The sequence below is a fragment of the Littorina saxatilis genome, linkage group LG17 (assembly GCF_037325665.1).
Source record: "Littorina saxatilis isolate snail1 linkage group LG17, US_GU_Lsax_2.0, whole genome shotgun sequence".
In the NCBI taxonomy this organism is placed as follows: domain Eukaryota; kingdom Metazoa; phylum Mollusca; class Gastropoda; order Littorinimorpha; family Littorinidae; genus Littorina; species Littorina saxatilis.
Genome location: NC_090261.1, coordinates 10,786,061 through 10,805,907, shown reverse-complemented (window position 1 = coordinate 10,805,907; position 19,847 = coordinate 10,786,061). Strand labels below are relative to the sequence as shown.

Below are 19,847 nucleotides of genomic sequence, written 5' to 3'. Positions count from 1 at the left end.
GTTTGTTTTATTTCTTTTGTATGACTCGATTGACTCGAGTAACGGTTACACTCACATGCGAATTTTTTGTTTACATACGTGTGGAAAAAACCCCACACGTTTACTGTTTAGAATTGAATAACACAAACCAAGATAGAAATAACACACACATATACAAACACACACACACACACACACACACACACACACTGACACACATGCATGCCACTAACACCAACTCCACAAACCAATCAATAAAATAATAGCTACATTTAAAACAGACCTTTGAGTACCTTCATTTGACAGGCAAACTGCCTCATGTAATAATGATACATCACTCGGTCGTTACCGGCAAAAGAATCGACATTTCAACTGTGCATAATAAGTGACCGATCATGGACCGCACTGAAATGGACAAATATCTAACTTACCACTCATGAATTTCTGAATTCGATTCCATTGACTGTCCTGTCTGTCTGCTTTATAAAAACAATCATCACATTCTACTTTCTCTTCTACTTTCGGTTTCCGAGAAAAGCTGTTGGTCCCTCGTAACCAGACTCAGCCAATCGGTTTCCTTCTCTTTGCAGCAAGGTGGCAAAGCAAAATGGCGACAGGAGGCTACGACAGTGTTGTTGACAGTCGTGTTACGTGCAGTGTCTGTCTGGAACCGTTCAAAGGAAGACATCCCAAACTGCTGCCGTGCTTTCATACGTTTTGCTCGCCCTGTCTCACCCAGCTGACCGACAGACAGGTGTCACAGACACTCAAGGTAGGAGTCACGAGAGCGAACCACCAGCGAGCCAAAGCACAGGCACCTGATAGTTAACGTTTGATCCTTTCTTTCTTTCTTTCTTTATTTGGTGTTTAACGTCGTTTTCAACCATTCAAGGTTATATCGCGACGTGGAAAGGGGGAAGATGGGATAGGGGAAAGGGGGGAGATGGGATAGAGCCACTTGTTAATTGTTTCTTGTTCACAAAAGCACTAATCAAATATTTGCTCCAGGGGCTTGCAACGTAGTACAATGTATGACCTTACTGGGAGAATGCAAGTTTCCAGTACAAAGGACTTAACATTTCTTACATACTGCTTGACTGTCACGATCGGGTGACAGAGACCAGGAAAGTGTCACTCGGTGGAGTGCCTGTTCTTGGTCGATTATGATAGAAAGCGCCTGTACGTGATATTGGGCTACAGCAGAGTTTGCTGACAGTGCTCAATGAGCACGGATGTTTTGTAGCGCACGAGTTTCACAGTGGGTTTTTTTTGCTGTCATAGGGCTGACGGTTTTTCGCTGACAGCGCGCACGGGATTTTCACGGATTGAGTTTCTCGTGTCTTTTTTCTGCTTGGGAGGCAGAATTGTGTATAGCTGGACTGGTTTTGTGACAAGGTCAGTCACGTGTTATTGGCTAGGTTGTCTGGGAGAGACACAAGGGCGGCGCACTTGACACCCAGCGGCAGAAGGGGAAGGATCTAATACACAGTTTCTAGAGTATGATGGTTTTTCACCGAATATTGTATTCGGCACTCTAGGGGAGCTTCCACCGGTTATTTCCTTCACACTGCCACATATTTTGCTGAGGACAAGTCGTCAACATTCCTTCGTCGGCGATGGCTTTCGCATAAGGATTCGACAAGGGGTTCTGGAGGTTTTTGGTCACTGTTGACGAACAGAGGCTGTTCCAGGGAGGAGGCGGACTTTGCTTCCATTGAGAGTACAATCATAGGCTTTTGAGGTAATAAATCATTATTTAACGCTGTTGATGAGTCTGTGTTGTGGAATGAAATACTCTCTGTTGTTCTTTCCAGGTTAGCGCATAATTTACTCTCTGTGACGCTAAAATACTAATCTGTATATGGGTTTTGCAGGTAGGGAGAGAAGGACGGAAAATGACTGTTTTGTTGTTGTAAAAAGTCCGTTTTGTGCAGGCCCACGTGCTCGATGAGGTATTTAAAGATGACACGTTTTAAGGTGGTGGGTGAGGGGTAGCAGACATGTTTAGTGCACCGATGCTTTCTGTTTGCAGCCTTCGTTTCGTGTTCCTGTAACTGCTGCACGGCTGCCTTTGGCGGGACACTGCTAGCTGCAGACGTTGGAGCTGGGACCTGAGGAAGCTACGCTAACCGGCTAACCAGCGGACCGGCTAACCAGCGAACCGGCTAACCAGCAACCCGGCTAACCAGCATACCGGCTAACCAGCATACAGAAAGAAAGCTAAGTGCACCGTGTCTTACGCACCCCGTTGACCACCGTTGTCTTTTCTTATCTGTGATTTCATTGGAGTAGTGACAACGTGGGGTGTTGACCCCTGCATGAACTAGAGCTTTTTGAACAGAACATTCTCATTTGACTGTATTTACACGGGATCAGCGTGTTACTATAATTTTCTATATACTACTGGCATTTTGTCAGTGATCACGGGTTTTTTACGTGTTGAGAACGTAAAAGGAACATATTTTGAGTGAAGGCTCGAGGGAGGTGGCGAGTTTATACATAAACAGGCGTCTGAAACTTATACTTTTGTTGACTCTATTTAATTGTATGACTGCGAGAGTGGATCGTGGTGTGGTTAGTTAATTAGTAGTAATTAACCGGTTCATAATCACCTTAAGTGATATACTGAAACGTGACACATGGGGGCCAAGCCGGGATTTACTCAGTTAATTTCCAACTGATAAAGACCCACCAATTAAGGATAACTAAGAGCAGATAATCTCGTCAGTGCTCGACTTATTTTCTGCTTGGTGCTACCCTTTTTTGTATTGTTTTGATCATATACCACACCTTAAGCGATTCACATCTTGCAGGAAATGTAAATTGTAATTTGTGAGTTATTGTATGCGCTAACTGTGATTACTTCCCTTTCCTTTGTTTGTGAATCTTTGTTGTTGTACGTTCAGAGTTTTCCGTTGCAGAGAGCTGAGCGGGGTTAGCGGATTTGTTATTCGTTTTACTCAGTTTTCTCTACATTGTTGTTTCGCATTCTGTAACAGGTTACATTTCTACCGTCTTGTTTTACTTGGATTTTTCTCCATATTTTGACTTTGTTGGAATTTTGGGGGGGAAGGGTCCGAGGACTTCTGTCCTAACCAAGGCTGTGGGAGACACTCTGTTTCACCGCAAAAAGCAGCCGATAAAGTAGGCCACGGCTGTGGGAAACATTTTGTTTCACCGCAAAAAGCAGCCATAAAGTAGGCTACGCGTTTTGTTCTACACCGTTTGGATTTTTCTTCTGCATTTTCCGGTTGCTGGATTTTTGTATCCACCGCTTTCATCACCGCGTATTCTAGCTATAGCTGCGTTAGACTTACTTTTGTGATAAAGCTTTGCTAAACTAACCATGGCTACAGGGGGATCTCCTACGAAGAGATTAACTTTTGAGACTCCTGGTAGCGAGGAACAGACAGAGCGAGACGCACGCGTTAGAGCGCGTAGTTTGCTTAAGCGCAAGGAGTTAGAACGTAAGGAAGACATAGAGCGACAGACGAGAAAAGAAGAGCTTGACAGACAAGAACGACAGGCCGAACGTGAGAGACAGGAACGACAAGACGAACGTGACAGACAAGAACGGAAAGAGAAAGATGAACGAGACAGACAAGAAAAGAAAGAGAAAGATGAACGAGACAGACAAGAAAAGAAAGAGAAAGATGAACGAGACAGACAAGAAAGGGAACGACAGGCCGAACGACAAGACGAACGTGACAGACAAGAAAGGGAACGACAGGCCGAACGTGACCGACAGGATAAGAAAGACGAGCTTGAGAGACAGGAACGACAGGCCGAACTTGACAGACAAGAAAGGGAACGACAGGCAGAACGTGACAGACAGGACAAACAGGCCGAACGCGATCACCAGCTAGAGCTAGCTAGACTACAGGCCGAGAAGGGTACGCTTACTCAGGCTAGCGCGCCGACGTTTGTTGCCGACCGTACGAGACTGCCGACGTTCGACGATGACAAGGACGAGCTCGACGACTTTTTACGCCGGTTTGAGCGCATTGCATCTGACCAGAAGTGGGAAGAGGCCACGTGGGCTAGCCGCCTTAGCACCTGCTTAAAAGGACGCGCATTGCAGCTCTACAACGCTTTGGAGGACGACGAGGCGAGAGACTATCAGGCACTAAAGAAGGCGTTACTCCAGCGCTTCAACCTGACTGCGGAAGCCTACAGACGACGTCTGCGTAACAGCAAGAGACTGAGCGGCGAGCTGAGCCATCAGTTTGTGGCACGCCTTAATCTCTACCTGCGGCGCTGGGTGGAGATGGCCGAAAAGGACTGGACCGTCGACGACCTTGCCGACCTCATAGTCATGGAACAACTGATGTCCAGCCTGCGACCTGAGGTGGTGACCTTCGTGCAGGAGCACCAGCCTAAGACTACTCAGGAAGCAGCCGACTGGATCAGAGTACACGAGGACGCCCAGGCGATCTCTGGCAAATCTTCAGGCTCACGGCCGGGAAAATCGGGAAATTCAGGTTCTTCAGGACCCAAGGACGGGAAGGACGATCAGGGACACAAAGGATCAAGTTCCAGAACTGACATCCAGTGTTATTATTGTAACAAGCGGGGCCACGTGAAGAAGGACTGCCACAGGAGACAGGCTGACCAGAAGGGCGTACACTTTGTTGGCAGTGAGGAGCTAAGGGACGTCACGAGCTCATGCACAATTCCACAACTCTGCGTTCCGTGCTCCAGGAAACATTTCCAGCCCCACTGCAACGTCTACGTTAACGGAGTGAAGGGCGAAGGTCTGCGGGACACAGGGGCAGACATGATAGTGGTTCGGGCGAGTCTAGTTCCAGCTATGGCCTACACAGGAGACAGCATCAGGGTGAGAATGGCCGAGGCATCTCACGCTTACGACTTGAACACGGCAGTGATCAAGGTCGTAACACCGTTGTTCACGGGGACCATTGTGGCCGTCGTCATGGACGATCCTCCATGCGACCTGCTCATTGGGAACCGGGTTCAGTTTGTGGACGGCGTCACCAGGGAGGTTCCCGTTTATCGGTCTCCCGACGTCATTTCAGTGCTCACGCGGGCACAGGCGGAGCGAGAGGACAAACCTCTCAAACCCCTACCTGCTGCACGAGCTGCCCTGGGGAACGTGACCCCCGCGCTTCTCGCGAAGGCTCAGGCATCTGATCCGACATTAGCAACTCCTCGGGAGCACGCGAAGTCGGGGAAGGTGAAGCTGAGCGGGAAGCATGGGAGGTCAAGGTTCCTCAGGGACAAGAAGTTGCTCTACCGGGAGTTCAGCAACCAAGAAGGTACATTCAAACAGGTTGTCGTGCATCGCGAGTTTCGCGAGGGTGTCATGGCAACGGCACACGACTCGATTCTGGGAGGTCATCTTGGTACCAAGAAGACCACGGATCGTGTCTGGCGCCACTTTTACTGGCCAGGCATCTGCACGGATGTCCGACGTTTCTGTGCGTCCTGCGATAAGTGCCAGAAGGTGGTTGCCAAAGGAAGGGTGAGGAAGGTCCCCTTAGAGAAGATGCCGCTCATCGACGAACCCTTTCGTCGGGTGGCAGTGGACATCATCGGGCCCATCTTGCCTGCGTCTGAGGACGGAAACAGATACATTTTGACCATGGTGGACTACGCTACTCGATACCCAGAGGCGATCCCTCTGAAATCGATTGAAGCCACGCGAGTAGCTGAGGCTCTGGTTACTATGTGGTCCCGGCTGGGAATTCCATCAGAGGTACTCACCGACAGAGGCACGCAGTTCACGGGAGGAGTGATGGCGGAGGCAGCACGACTGCTATCACTGGAGCAGCACTTCACCACTCCTTACCATGCTCAGTGCAACGGACTGGTGGAAAGGTTCAATGGCACCTTGAAGACCATGCTGAGGAAACTAGCTCAGGAGAAACCACGCACGTGGGACAGGTACATCCCAGCATTGCTTTTTGCATACCGCGAGGTTCCTCAGGAGAGCTTGGGCTTTTCCCCATTTGAGTTGTTGTACGGCAGACAGGTACGCGGTCCCATGGCTATCCTGCGTCAGGCTTGGACAGACGAAGAAGCTGACGAGGAGGTGCAGACGACAGCGACCTACATCGTAGAACTCAGGAACAGGATTGAAGAGACCTGCAAACTGGCTCAAGAGAACCTGGGAAGAGCAGCACAGCGTTACGCGCGAGGATTCGACCGCAAGGCACGGCCGCGCAGCTTCAAGATTGGAGAACGGGTGTTGCTACTTCTACCTGTCAAACACAACAAGCTACAACTGCAGTGGCAAGGACCTTTTGAGGTGACAGCGAAGGTGGGCCAGAACGACTACAGGATCGTCATGAACGGGAAAGCACGCCTGTACCATGCCAACTTGCTGCGCGCCTACATCGAAAGGACTGCCTACGGGGAAAAGAACAAAGACAAGAAGAGCAAAGACAAGGAGACAGAGAAGGTTGCAGTCATCAGGGGTGAAACGAGGGGTTGCTCGTTCTTGAGGACGACCTTTCTGTCTGGAGACGGACCATCAACCTCTGCAATATCTTCAGGTTGCAAGGTTGGCAAACGCCAGACTTATGCGCTGGGCGTTGATTCTCCAACCGTACCAATTCACGGTACGCGTCATTCCGGGCGCCAACAATGTTGGAGCTGACTTTCTCTCTCGGGCTGTAGAGGAGAACATGACTGTGAGCGAAACCGAGGTTTCGTCTTGAAGAGGGGAGGTGTGTCACGATCGGGTGACAGAGACCAGGAAAGTGTCACTCGGTGGAGTGCCTGTTCTTGGTCGATTATGATAGAAAGCGCCTGTACGTGATATTGGGCTACAGCAGAGTTTGCTGACAGTGCTCAATGAGCACGGATGTTTTGTAGCGCACGAGTTTCACAGTGGGTTTTTTTTGCTGTCATAGGGCTGACGGTTTTTCGCTGACAGCGCGCACGGGATTTTCACGGATTGAGTTTCTCGTGTCTTTTTTCTGCTTGGGAGGCAGAATTGTGTATAGCTGGACTGGTTTTGTGACAAGGTCAGTCACGTGTTATTGGCTAGGTTGTCTGGGAGAGACACAAGGGCGGCGCACTTGACACCCAGCGGCAGAAGGGGAAGGATCTAATACACAGTTTCTAGAGTATGATGGTTTTTCACCGAATATTGTATTCGGCACTCTAGGGGAGCTTCCACCGGTTATTTCCTTCACACTGCCACATATTTTGCTGAGGACAAGTCGTCAACATTCCTTCGTCGGCGATGGCTTTCGCATAAGGATTCGACAAGGGGTTCTGGAGGTTTTTGGTCACTGTTGACGAACAGAGGCTGTTCCAGGGAGGAGGCGGACTTTGCTTCCATTGAGAGTACAATCATAGGCTTTTGAGGTAATAAATCATTATTTAACGCTGTTGATGAGTCTGTGTTGTGGAATGAAATACTCTCTGTTGTTCTTTCCAGGTTAGCGCATAATTTACTCTCTGTGACGCTAAAATACTAATCTGTATATGGGTTTTGCAGGTAGGGAGAGAAGGACGGAAAATGACTGTTTTGTTGTTGTAAAAAGTCCGTTTTGTGCAGGCCCACGTGCTCGATGAGGTATTTAAAGATGACACGTTTTAAGGTGGTGGGTGAGGGGTAGCTGACATGTTTAGTGCACCGATGCTTTCTGTTTGCAGCCTTCGTTTCGTTTCGTTTTCCTGTGACTGCTGCACGGCTGCCTTTGGCGGGACACTGCTAGCTGCAGACGTTGGAGCTGGGACCTGAGGAAGCTACGCTAACCGGCTAACCAGCGGACCGGCTAACCAGCGAACCGGCTAACCAGCAACCCGGCTAACCAGCATACCGGCTAACCAGCATACAGAAAGAAAGCTAAGTGCACCGTGTCTTACGCACCCCGTTGACCACCGTTGTCTTTTCTTATCTGTGATTTCATTGGAGTAGTGACAACGTGGGGTGTTGACCCCTGCATGAACTAGAGCTTTTTGAACAGAACATTCTCATTTGACTGTATTTACACGGGATCAGCGTGTTACTATAATTTTCTATATACTACTGGCATTTTGTCAGTGATCACGGGTTTTTTACGTGTTGAGAACGTAAAAGGAACATATTTTGAGTGAAGGCTCGAGGGAGGTGGCGAGTTTATACATAAACAGGCGTCTGAAACTTATACTTTTGTTGACTCTATTTAATTGTATGACTGCGAGAGTGGATCGTGGTGTGGTTAGTTAATTAGTAGTAATTAACCGGTTCATAATCACCTTAAGTGATATAGTGAAACGTGACATTGACTAACATCTTTACAAACATTGACTATATTCTATACAAGAAACACTTAACAAGGGTAAAAGGAGAAACAGAACCGTTAGTCGCCTCTTACGACATGCTGGGTAGCATCGGGTAAATTCTTTCTCGTCCCAACCAATATGGGACTCCCCCTAACCCGCGGGGGGTACGTTTGATCCAGTTCATGCTTGTCCAACTATACTGCTCTGTGTTTTTTGCTTTAGTGTTTACGATAATGTCTGGTACCTCTACAGTAGAATAACACTGCACCATGAAAACAGTTAACATATCATAACCCAGTACACAACAGCCTGGTTATCTTCAGTTACTAACGTGGCAGCTCATTTTGACCCCCCTGCGGGTCACAGTTAGGGGGAAGAATTTACCTGATGCTCCCCAGCATGTCGTAAGAGGCGACAAACGGATTCTGTTTCTCTTTTTACCCTTGTTAAGTGTTTCTTGTATAGAATATAGTCAATTTTTGTAAAGATTTTAGTCAAGCAGTATGTAAGAAATGTTAAGTCCTTTGTACTGGAAACCGGCACGGTGGCCTAGTGGTAAGGCGTCCGCCCCGTGATCGGGAGGTCGTGGGTTTGAACCCCGGCCGGGTCATACCTAAGGCTTCGCCGGGGTGAATCGCGAGACAGAGACAGACAGCGTGGCGGTTCACCACAATCACCTTTGAAGGCGAAGTCCTGTCAAACGGGATTGAGAATTTTAGAGCTTATTTCTTAGCCCTATATTATCTGCTGTGGCTTCTCAAATGCCAGAACATACAGACAGACAAAAGCCGCTAGACCACATCACAAACAGAACTCTACAATACACAGGTTTTTGCCCACACACACACACAGAGAAGCCGTATATATATATGCATATCTGTATCTATAAATATATAGAGATAGGTGAGAGTGTATTTTTCGCGTGGCTATAAATTGATTCGACCTTTTCACTTTGACAGTAAGAACAACTTACGGGTGCAAGGGAAGCGTTGTGGACAGCGCAGTGGACAGCGCAGTGACATTCTAAAAATAGTAACTGTGACGAATGGACTCGGACCCGGCTGGTCTTGACCTATTTTTGGATCTAAATTTAGACCAGGTAGATCACCACATCATGCACAAAAAGACACTCACTAAGCAAACTATGTCAGACATCATCATGAGTTTGTGTAAAACAAAATGGAGGCCGGAATCACTCAGTTGAGTCGAACTCTGACCAGTAACAATAATATAGGTCTATAATTCAAACAACTCATTTTGGATCCTTTTTTAAATATCGGAGTAACATGTGCATATTTCCATTACATAGGGTGTTGTCCTTCGTTCAGACAACGATTAAACAGAGCTGTAAGCGGTTGTGAAATAATACTGATTGCTGCTTTAAGTAGCCTATTATGTACGTGATCTGGGCCGCATGCTTTACTAATATCAAGACTTTTTATAATGTTAATCACCTCTTCGACGGACAGATTTAGCTCGCTCAATTCACAATCAAGGAAAAGAACAATCGGCAGGTCATCATTTACATTATCCAAAGTGGCTTGCTGTACAAAAAAGTCGTTAAAAACGTTTGCCTTTCCTTCGTTGTCATAATAAATGTTACCGTTATGCTCAATAGGTGGTATTTCATCAGAACCAATTCCTTTCTTGTCCATAAACCTTTTCACAATTTTCCACCAATCTTTTTATATTTAGTCAAGTTTTGACTAAATATTTTAACATCGAGGGGGAATCGAAACGAGGGTCGTGGTGTATGTGCGTGCGTGTGTGTGTGCGTGTGTGTGTGTGTGTGTGTGTCTGTGTGTGTGTGTAGAGCGATTCAGACTAAACTACTGGACCGATCTTTAAGAAATTTGACATGAGAGTTCCTGGGTATGAAATCCCCATACGTTTTTTTCATTTTTTGATAAATGTCTTTGATGACGTCATATCCGGCTTTTCGTGAAAGTTGAGGCGGCACTGTCACGCCCTCATTTTTCAACCAAATTGGTTGAAATTTTGGTCAAGTAATCTTCGACGAAGCCCGGACTTCGGTATTGCATTTCAGCTTGGTGGCTTAAAAATTAATTAATGACTTTGGTCATTAAAAATCTGAAAATTGTAAAAAAAAATAAAAATTTATAAAACGATCCAAATTTACGTTTATCTTATTCTCCATCATTTGCTGATTCCAAAAACATATAAATATGTTATATTCGGATTAAAAACAAGCTCTGAAAATTAAATATATAAAAATTATTATCAAAATTAAATTGTCCAAATCAATTTAAAAACACTTTCATCTTATTCCTTGTCGGTTCCTGATTCCAAAAACATATAGATATGATATGTTTGGATTAAAAACACGCTCAGAAAGTTAAAACAAAGAGAGGTACAGAAAAGCGTGCTACTACCCCGCTCTTCTTGTCAATTTCACTGCCTTTGCCATGAGCGGTGGACTGACGATGCTGCGAGTTGTCGGTCTTGCTGAAAAATGGCATTGCGTTCAGTTTCATTCTGTGAGTTCGACAGCTACTTGACTAAATATTGTATTTTCGCCTTACGCGACTTTTATTTATATTGTCTGAGTTACATATTTTCGAATCCATTTCATTGTAATAGTCTGTTATCCGTTCTCTTTTCTTGTCGGTTACGTAATTTCGTACCTCGCGAAATGGACCGGCACGGTTGGCCTTAGTGGTAAGGCGTCCGCCCCGTGATCGAGAGGTCGTGGGTTCGAACCCCGGCCGGGTCACGGTCATACCTAAGACTTTAAAATTGGCAATCTAGTGGCTGCTCCGCCTGGCGTCTGGCATTATGGGGTTAGTGCTAGGACTGGTTGGTCCGGTGTCAGAATAATATGTGACTGGGTGAGACATGAAGCCTGTGCTGCGACTTCTGTCTTGTGTGTGGCGCACGTTATATGTCAAAGCAGCACCGCCCTGATATGGCCCTTCGTGGTCGGCTGGGCGTTAAGCAAGCAAACAAACAAACAAACCTCGCGAAATAATTGCCAATCTTCTGGTAAGTTTGTTCTCTTTGCTTTGGCATGAATCCGCTTTCGTGTATTTATGAGTGACAATGTGTCAGCGTTTATCCACGGCGCGTCTTTAGGGCTAACTGTTATCGTTCGGACAGGCATATGCTGTTTGGCGATGTTCATAAGAGTAACTGAAAAAATATCGGCGCAATCATCGATAGAGTTTCTTCCGATAATTTCATTCCAATTTACATCTGATAAATCTGCACAAAAATGTTGTACGTTTAATCTGTCATAATTAGATATCGTTCTTTTAAATGGCTGCTGGGTCTTTGCTGTATTATGAATAATAACACATGGTACGCTATGGTCACTGCATATGGGTGCCAGTACGTCGACGCTCTTTACTAAATGGAGTGTTTGAGTTAAAGGCACAGTGCAACTCACAGCCTTCGTTTTGAGTTTTTGTTGCAGCTGAGTGCATTTACAGTTCAAAAATCCTCCTATGGTAGTAAAACAAACCCAAAACTACCCAACGACGACATCTGTGATCGCTCGACAGTTTCTTGTTCACGCGAGTGCATAAATTAACCTAGTTATTACGTGGTGTTTGGTCGGAGTTCGATTCAACTGAGTGATTCCGGCCTCCATTTTGTTTTACACAAACTCATGATGATGTCTGACATAGTTTGCTTAGTGACTGTCTTTTTGTGCATGATGTGGTGATCTACCTGATCTAAATTTAGATCCAAAAATAGGTCAAGACCAGCCGGGTCCGAGTACGAAATTAATTCGTAAAAAAATCGCAGTTCTTGACTCTTTGGGTGCAAGTCAATGAAACTTGGTAGTTCTTCTAACGGATAGCTGCCTGAGGTATGACTAAAAGCCCCAGGGGCTCCGTGCACCTGGATTTGACAAGTTCAGTACCTTTAAAATCAGGTCCAGACAGATGCTACTGTTGTTCGTAATTCTGGTTGGCATGTTCACAATCTGATGCAGTTGGAATAAATGTAGAATGTCTACAAGGTGCGGTGTCGGCACGTTGAAAAAGTCGTAGTTAAAGTCGCCAAGGACAATGAACTTTTTCATGGTATCGTTCGCAAGTTGAATGCTTTCTTTAATAAGGTCCCAGTACGGTACGGTTACGTTAAGGTGGGCGATAAAAGGAATCGATGAGAAGACTTTCTTGGTCGATTTTAATTTCAACCCATACAGCTTCTAAATTGTCGACAGTCAGATCTGGGCGGTGTTTATAATAGAGGTTGTTCCTAACGTATATTGCAACACCTCCATGGGGATCGTTAGGTCTATCAAGTCTAGCTGGTGGGTGAAAATTAGGTAAAAGTAAAGAGCTATTTTCGTCTGTTGGCGAAAGCCAAGTTTCAGATACTGTTATTACGTCAAACATTTGCGATTCTGGTTCTAAAAGGTAGTTTTATTTTTTATACTCCTTGCATTGATGTGAACAATGCTGAGTTCCAATTCCGACACACACACACACACGCACACACACACACACACTCACATACGCACAGGCAAACAAGCAAATACACCCACACACTTCATTACACGGAAATATGAAAGTTGGGGGGGGGGGGGGGGGGAAGAGAGTGACAGAGAGAGACAAAGAGAGAGAGGGGGAGAGAATCAGAATCAGAATGTTTATTTGCGAAAACTCATATTGTTTATAGCAAAGGGGTGCTGGGGGGTTGGGTAATCGAACGATCCACGAACATCAGTGTACACATTGGTTTCAGTCTGTTACACAAAAACAATGCATCGTGATTCGGTCCGAAGCATCCAACTTGTAATCCAAGTCGGGAAATAACTTTTCCGTTTTGAACACGGTATTGTTCCATATCGATCGCGGTTTGTCACAAACACACATGAAATATGTGTGCCCTGTAGTTTAGCGACAATAGTCAGTCTGGCATGGCACGGAGGTAGCACTGTACCAGTGTAGACACGACATGAAGGTCAGTAGTGAGATGGTCGATTTCTTCTCCAAAGACGTTGCGGTCGACTTGGGGCAGACGCCGGACACACGGGGGCGTTTCCTCCTCTTCTCGGAATGACGTTGTCTGTGCTGTTTCGCAGTCGTATGTCAGGACGTAGTCGTCTCCCCTTGCAATCAGCGTCTTCTTTCCACCTTTTCTTTCGCACACTACTTTTGTGAGAGTGCGGTTCCTCTTTCTGTTTAACAGTTTCTCTTTAAGTCGCACGTTCTTTGAGCAGTGTGAGGCTAAGTCTTAAACATCATCTGGTTCAACCTCTCGGTCCGTTGCTGCCAGTTCTGCTATAGTGGTTTCGTCGTCTGCTGTCTGTGATGTCACAGCACGACACACCCCAGGGTTGACATTCTCGCACGTGGTTGAGCTTGCTGTGTCACAGTGGGCAGGTGCGTGAGTGACACTGGTTTGCACATCCTGCACGTGCTGGGAAGAAGAAGCACGGTACCGATGACGTTGTGTTCTGTTCCGCTTCAGCTGCTTTGCGTTGCACGAAGCTCTTTCTTCTTGTTTAATCACTGTGTGTGTGTGTGTGTGTGTGTGTGTGTGTGTGTGTGTGTGTGTGTGTGTGTGTGTGTGTGTGTGTGTGTGTGTGTGTGTGTGAGAGAGAGAGGAGGGAGGGAAAAGAGAGCGAAAGAGAGAGAGAGAAAGAGAGCAAAAAAGATACGAGAGAGACTTTCAGACGGACACAAAGACTGAGAGACAGACAGATATAGAGAGAGGTAAAAAGAAAGAGAAAGACATAGGAAGAGGGATATGGGGGGTGGGGGGGGGGGAGAGAAAGAAAGAAAGAATGAGAAAGAGACAGACAGGGACAGAGAGACAGGGACAGAGAGACAGGGACAGAGAGAGCGAGACAGAGAGAGAGACTGCGATAGAGAGAAAGAGAGAGAGAGTCAAACAGCAAGCTCAGTATAGTGCGATAGTTTCTGGCGTGCCACCTCTCAGGTACGTTACAGAATGCTCGGCACAAACCCCCCGTTGCCTAGACCATTCTCGGCGAGCGGTCGCCTTTGTTACGCTTCAGTGACCCCAGACAATGGTACTCGTGCCGAGCGCATGCTTACGTTCGCGAGCGTTAGAGAGCGATACGACAAAACTATGCGTTGCCCAGAAATCGTTTGCAACCGTTCTATTCTGTTTCGGTCTGCCAAAGCAACGCGCCACTGGTGTAGCTTGTCTGCTAGCTGTGCGCTGCATTATATTTTTCTTATACCTGAGAGCCACTGGTTAACCTGTTCATCGAAAAAATGTTGTTGAAGAAGATTAGTATTATTTCCTCTGTTTCGTGGTGGTAGTGTTCTATTTCTTAACTTCCAAAATGACAGACGTTAATTAATACAAAGTTGATTATTTTTCTTTATCCGCATCAGCCGTATGACCTATCATAACAATCATATTCTGTCAACTGGAAATGCTAGGTGTGCCAGAAAAAAACAAACATAAATTGCACACCCACAGACTCGAACACACACACACACACACACACACACACAGGTATCGCGGTCAACAAAGAGAAAAGCAGGTGAATGACAAAAGCAGAATGTAATATTAGTCTTTTCAAACAGCTGTTGTCTCTTGGTAACAATTTGTAATTTTAAATCGATTGTTCCTGCTAATCTTCCCTTGAACGTACCAAAACAAAGTGATCAACTTGCTTATATCAGGAATAATTGACCTTGCTTTGTTCAGTCCCATGTTGTTGTCGTTCTCAGTCCGTTGTTGGGTTTTTTCCCCCGATGTCTTGTTGTTTGCGTTCTTCAATCTCTTAATTTTTAATTTTTTTTTAGACTCTTCTTGCATGTGTTTTGCTTTGTTCAGGCTCATGTTGTTTGCTATTAACTAGTCTCTTGTTTTCTTTGTCCAGTCTACGAACCTCACCGAGGACGATGGAAAGAAGAGTCACAAAGCTACACCTGTCAGTATCATCTGTCCCACCTGTCGTTCCCCCACCCCTCTCCCTCCTGGTGGTGTGTCCAAATTACAGGTAAAACTATCTTCTCCCCCTCTATCTCTTTCCCTCTCCCTATCTCTGTCTGTCTGTCTGTGACAGTCTGTCTCTTACTCTCTCTCTGTCGCTCTCTCTCTCTCTCTCTCTGTCGCTCTCTCTCTCTCTCCCTTCTCTATCCCTCTCTCTGTGACTGTCTCTTACTCTCTCTGTTGCTATCTCTCGCCCCCATCTGTGAGTGTGTGTGTGTGTGTGTGTGTGTGTGAGTGTGAGTGTGAGTGTGAGTGTGTGTGTAAGTGTGAGTGTGTGTGTGTGTGAGTGTGTGTGTGTGTGTATGTGTGTGTGTGTGTGTGAGTGTGTGTGTGTGTGTGTGTGAGTGTGTGTGTGTGTGTGTGTGTTCACTTGTGTAGACAAAACAGATACAAAAGACAAATGATCAGGCTGAAAAGAAAAAGGGTGTGTATTCACTGCGTACAAACAATGAAATCCATATTAATTCAGACGTTGTGCATTCTTTTGCAAGTCCTCAATCTTATGACTTTACCGTCTTTTTTCAGGGCAACTTTTACCTAGAACACCGTGAAGAGCAGGCGGTCAAACCTCCGCGCTATCTGTGTGACCTTTGTGAGGAAGGTCATGACGCCAAACACACGTGCGCCGAGTGTTTGACCTACTTCTGTTCTCGCTGTCAAAGAACGCACGACAAGATTTGCAAGAAAGCCAGAGTGTCTGGGTTGAACACCAAGCCTGCTGCTGACGGCAAGGAACAACCAGCCACAAACACCGACGTCGACCAAGTGGATATGGTGGAGAAGGTGCTGAAGAAACTGTCGGAACAGGAGAACAAGCTGGGACAGGAGCGGAGAGCCAGAGAACACGACATCCACGTCCGATACGTCACTTTGATGCGTCACGCCGGAGAAGCCCGTGATGAAAGCCTGACAAGCCTCCGTGACGTCACACACACCATGAATGACGTCATACAGATTGACGTGGCAATGGTCCGCGATACACTGAGCAGGCTGAAACAGCGACGCACTGACAGCGTAACAGGTCAGCAGTCGTCAGGGTGTGTAGAGAGCGTCATCAGTGAGACAAACCGACGTCGTCTGGAAGAACTAGTGCAGAAGAACGATGACGGGGGGTTGCTGAACTACCAGCCTGACGACAGCTTCACAGAACCCTTGGTTCGGTCTTTACGTCACTTTATGGGCAGCGTGTTGGCTTCCGGACAAGGCGCGAAGAAGGAGTTGGATGAGAGCTCCGGCCTGTCCGATACTGACGCTAGCAGTGGTCCCAGGCATTCTTCCCTCAGTGACGGCAGAGGTGACGAGCTAGAGTCCACAGTGCAGCAGCTACAAGCAAGGCACACTCACAGCGACACGCTGATAACAACTCTGCAAAACCAAAATGCGTTGCTGTGCCGAGACCTGGCTTCTTTCCACGACGAAGTTTCTGCTCTGAAAAAAGAAGTTGCCTCCCTGAGAGAAGCGGACAAGAAACTTGAGGATGACACAACTTCACTGAGAGGCGACCAGGCCAGGATGCAGGACAAAACCTCACTGTTGTGTCAGGAGAACCAGCAGCTCCGTACTGACTTGAACAGTCTTCAGGCTGACACTTACAAACTTCAGGCAGAGCAGATCACGCTGACAGCTGCACAGGACAAACTTCAAACGGAACAGAACTCACTGGAAGTTGGCCAGGACAAACTTCAGACAGAACAGAACACACTGAAAGCTGGCCAGGACAAACTTCAGACACAACAGAACTCGCTGAAAGCTGACCAGAACAAACTTCAGACAGAACAGAACACACTGGAAGTTGGCCAGGACAAACTTCAGACACAACAGACATCGCTGAAAGCTGGCCATGAAAGACTTCAGAAAGAGCAGAACACACTGAAATCTGCACAGGACAAATTTCAGACACAACAGAACACGCTGAGAGCTGGCCAGGACAAACTTCAGACGGAACAGATCATGCTGAAATCTCAACAGGACAATCTTCAGACGGAACAGAAGTCGCTAAAAGCTGATCATAACAAAGTCAAAACCAAGCTGCAGTCCGATGTTAGAACCGTTCGCAGTGATGTAGGAAACCTGAAACAGAACACCGCCAGGTTGGGCACGGAAGTTAGATCTCTACAGGACACATTGAATAAAACACGTTCGGCTGTGACCACCCTGGAGAATCAAATGAGTAAGTTTGTTTTCTGGAAAGCGGATAGTATGCGTTAGGTGTGCCCTCCCCTTACTCCCTTCTGTTTGTGTGTGTGTGTGGGGGGGGGGGGGGGGAGAGAGAGAGAGAGAGAGAGAGAGAGAGAGAGAGAGAGAGAGAGAGAGAGAGAGAGAGAGAAAGAGAGAGATGGGAAGTTCTTTACCATGAGCGAATCTTCCATAACGTCAGATCAAAAATGTCAACATTTGATTAGGTGTACGTTCTTCTTTTCAGAAACGGCAAGTGCTCAGGTTGCCTTCCATGCCGTGTTGAATAGTACCACTATTGCAGAAGACGATAAGACACTGATCTGTGATGAAATCATTTCGAATGTGGGTGGAGGGTACAACGACCACACTGGCGTCTTCACAGCTCCTGTGTCAGGCTGTTACTGCTTCATGGTCACTTCCTGTCCCTGTGACTCAGACCTCAGTATATATGGCCGTCTTGATATCATCCTGGACGACGATAATATTGGCTACTTGCGTGCTACTGGTACCGGTATGTGTGCATCACACACTGCAGTCCATGTCAACGCTGGACAGAAAGTATGGCTGAGAACGTACATTGGAAGCACTTTTTATGGTAACTGGCGTACTACATTCACCGGGGTGCTCCTTCAGCCTGACTTGTGAACAATTCTACACACAGAAAACTTGTCCTGGGCGCTGACGTCACATAATTCATGTCTGGGATATGAACTACAGCGCTGTATGGCTCATGAGCACAGAACTGATTCTAAGTTGCTCATTTTTCAAGCAGGTTTTATTTTTGTAGTGACAGAAGAAAGCATAGATCTATAGAGATATATGTGTGCAAAAAAAGCCTTCGCATTGCAGCAAGTCCACATCAAGGTCTCGTTTATAATCTTATAGTTTACCAAATCGTATTGTTTAACACATGAAGAATGTGTGGCGTGCTGCCTTTTAGAGGTGCTTTTGGAGCTTGGTTTGTTTGCCGAACAACTTAGCCAGGTCTCTGTGTACTGAAGCTTACAGTGTCTGCACACTGAATTTCATTAAAAACTATGATTTCGATGGTTTATATTTCAGAATTTAACAAAACAAGACTGATAAGTTATGGGAAAGTGTAATTTATGTCAAAACAAAACATTACAATCAAACATACTTCGACCCAATGGCCTGTCAAGTGGACAGACAGACGAACATTTATGATACAGATAATGAACTTAGCCTTGTGACAAATGGATTTGTACATAATTCAGTATTGGATGGTTTAAACAAATGTGTACAGATTGGCTTGCCATACTTGTAGTATCACGGCTTGACGGCGTGACCTATTTTTGTAAGGCGTATCTCCATTGGCTGCGAGAGAAAAGAGGGATGTGAAGGGTAGAGCGTGCCCGACAGTCGCAGAGGACAGACGTGTTTTTGACTGATGTCTCCGCGTTGGGCGCTCACCGAACACTGAGGTCGAACACCGTAAGACTCGTGTTGCGGAAGAATCATGAGTGGTTCTATGCTGTGAAGATACAGGTATTTATTGAATTGTATTTTGCTCAGTAATATTGACTGGTGAAATGACTGTGAGAGTCATGTTGTAAATTGGGTTGGAGAAGCGTGAGCTGTGTCAGCCATTTTGAAAAGGAAGGTTGTGTGTTCTTGTGGTAATGAAGTTACTTGTAAATGAGCTGGTGTAAATAATATAACCGCATAAGTTAGTGGACGGATAGTTGAACAGTATTGAGAAAGAATAGCAGTATTATTTCGTTATGGTAGCCTAAACTTTTTACGCAGCACCCCGGTCGGAGTGAGGGATGGCACCACTCGACAGCGGGAGAGAGAGAGACGGGCATTCCCTCCTTAGCGCTACGAATCGTTGATTGAGAGCGCAGGGTTGTAACAGCGCTGGAGTACTGGAAACTGGTGGAGCCGCACCCCATATAGCCACCACGAGCGGTATTTCGTCGTGGGTGGTATGGATCCAGGGTATGTACCCGCTTAAGATTGTGGAGTCACTGAATGTGTGAACTGCCACCGAAGAAACATAATCAGCAGCAAGATTGTGTGAGACGAAGACGTCGTCAACTAAGTATTACGTGACAAGTGATGTGCGTAAAGTGACACTGTGTTAAACAGGAACCCTAAACGTTAGAAGAATTGTGTGAAACAAGAACTTCATCTAACGTGAGACAGTTAGTCTCCGACGTGTGTCAAGATATTATTCTTCATATATATGAATGCAAGTGATTTGTAGAATGCATGAGAAATAACATATTTGTATTAGTGTGTGATGTTACAATACAGGTACGAGGGCAAAGGGCATTAAGTGTGTTCAGTCTTTGTGCCTTGTTTGAGTGTTGTGTGTGAGTAACAGTTGGTTAGTAAACAGAGTAGAGCACGCATATTTTCTGATACAGCATAAATACACACAGACACGTACCTGAAAATTCATCCGTAACAAGCCTACAAAATGTCCCAAGTCGCTGCTGAGAACGATGACCAGTCAATTAGGAATCATGGCCCTGAACGGA

At 46.2% G+C, this 19,847-nt stretch overlaps 1 protein-coding gene across 1 annotated transcript; it reads left to right on the top strand.

Annotated features, from left to right (window-relative positions):
- The first annotated feature begins 205 nt into the window (after positions 1 to 205).
- LOC138952218 (putative leucine-rich repeat-containing protein DDB_G0290503) lies at positions 206 to 18,676 on the top strand. Its single transcript, XM_070323820.1, has 4 exons — positions 206 to 751; positions 15,053 to 15,172; positions 15,691 to 17,335; positions 17,588 to 18,676. Exons 1-4 carry the CDS (start codon positions 587 to 589, stop codon positions 17,986 to 17,988), a joined length of 2,331 nt encoding a protein of 776 aa, XP_070179921.1. The 5' UTR covers positions 206 to 586; the 3' UTR covers positions 17,989 to 18,676.
- The last annotated feature ends 1,171 nt before the right edge of the window (positions 18,677 to 19,847 follow it).

What these genes read in the sequence shown, in the direction of transcription:
- LOC138952218 (XM_070323820.1), top strand. Translation starts at nt 587, where the DNA reads ATGGCGACAGGAGGCTACGACAGTGTTGTTGACAGTCGTGTTACGTGC. An exon ending in GTGGTGTGTCCAAATTACAG is followed by an intron (nt 15,173 to 15,690) that starts GTAAAACTATCT and finishes GTCTTTTTTCAG; the next exon opens with GGCAACTTTTACCTAGAACA. An exon ending in CACCCTGGAGAATCAAATGA is followed by an intron (nt 17,336 to 17,587) that starts GTAAGTTTGTTT and finishes TCTTCTTTTCAG; the next exon opens with AAACGGCAAGTGCTCAGGTT.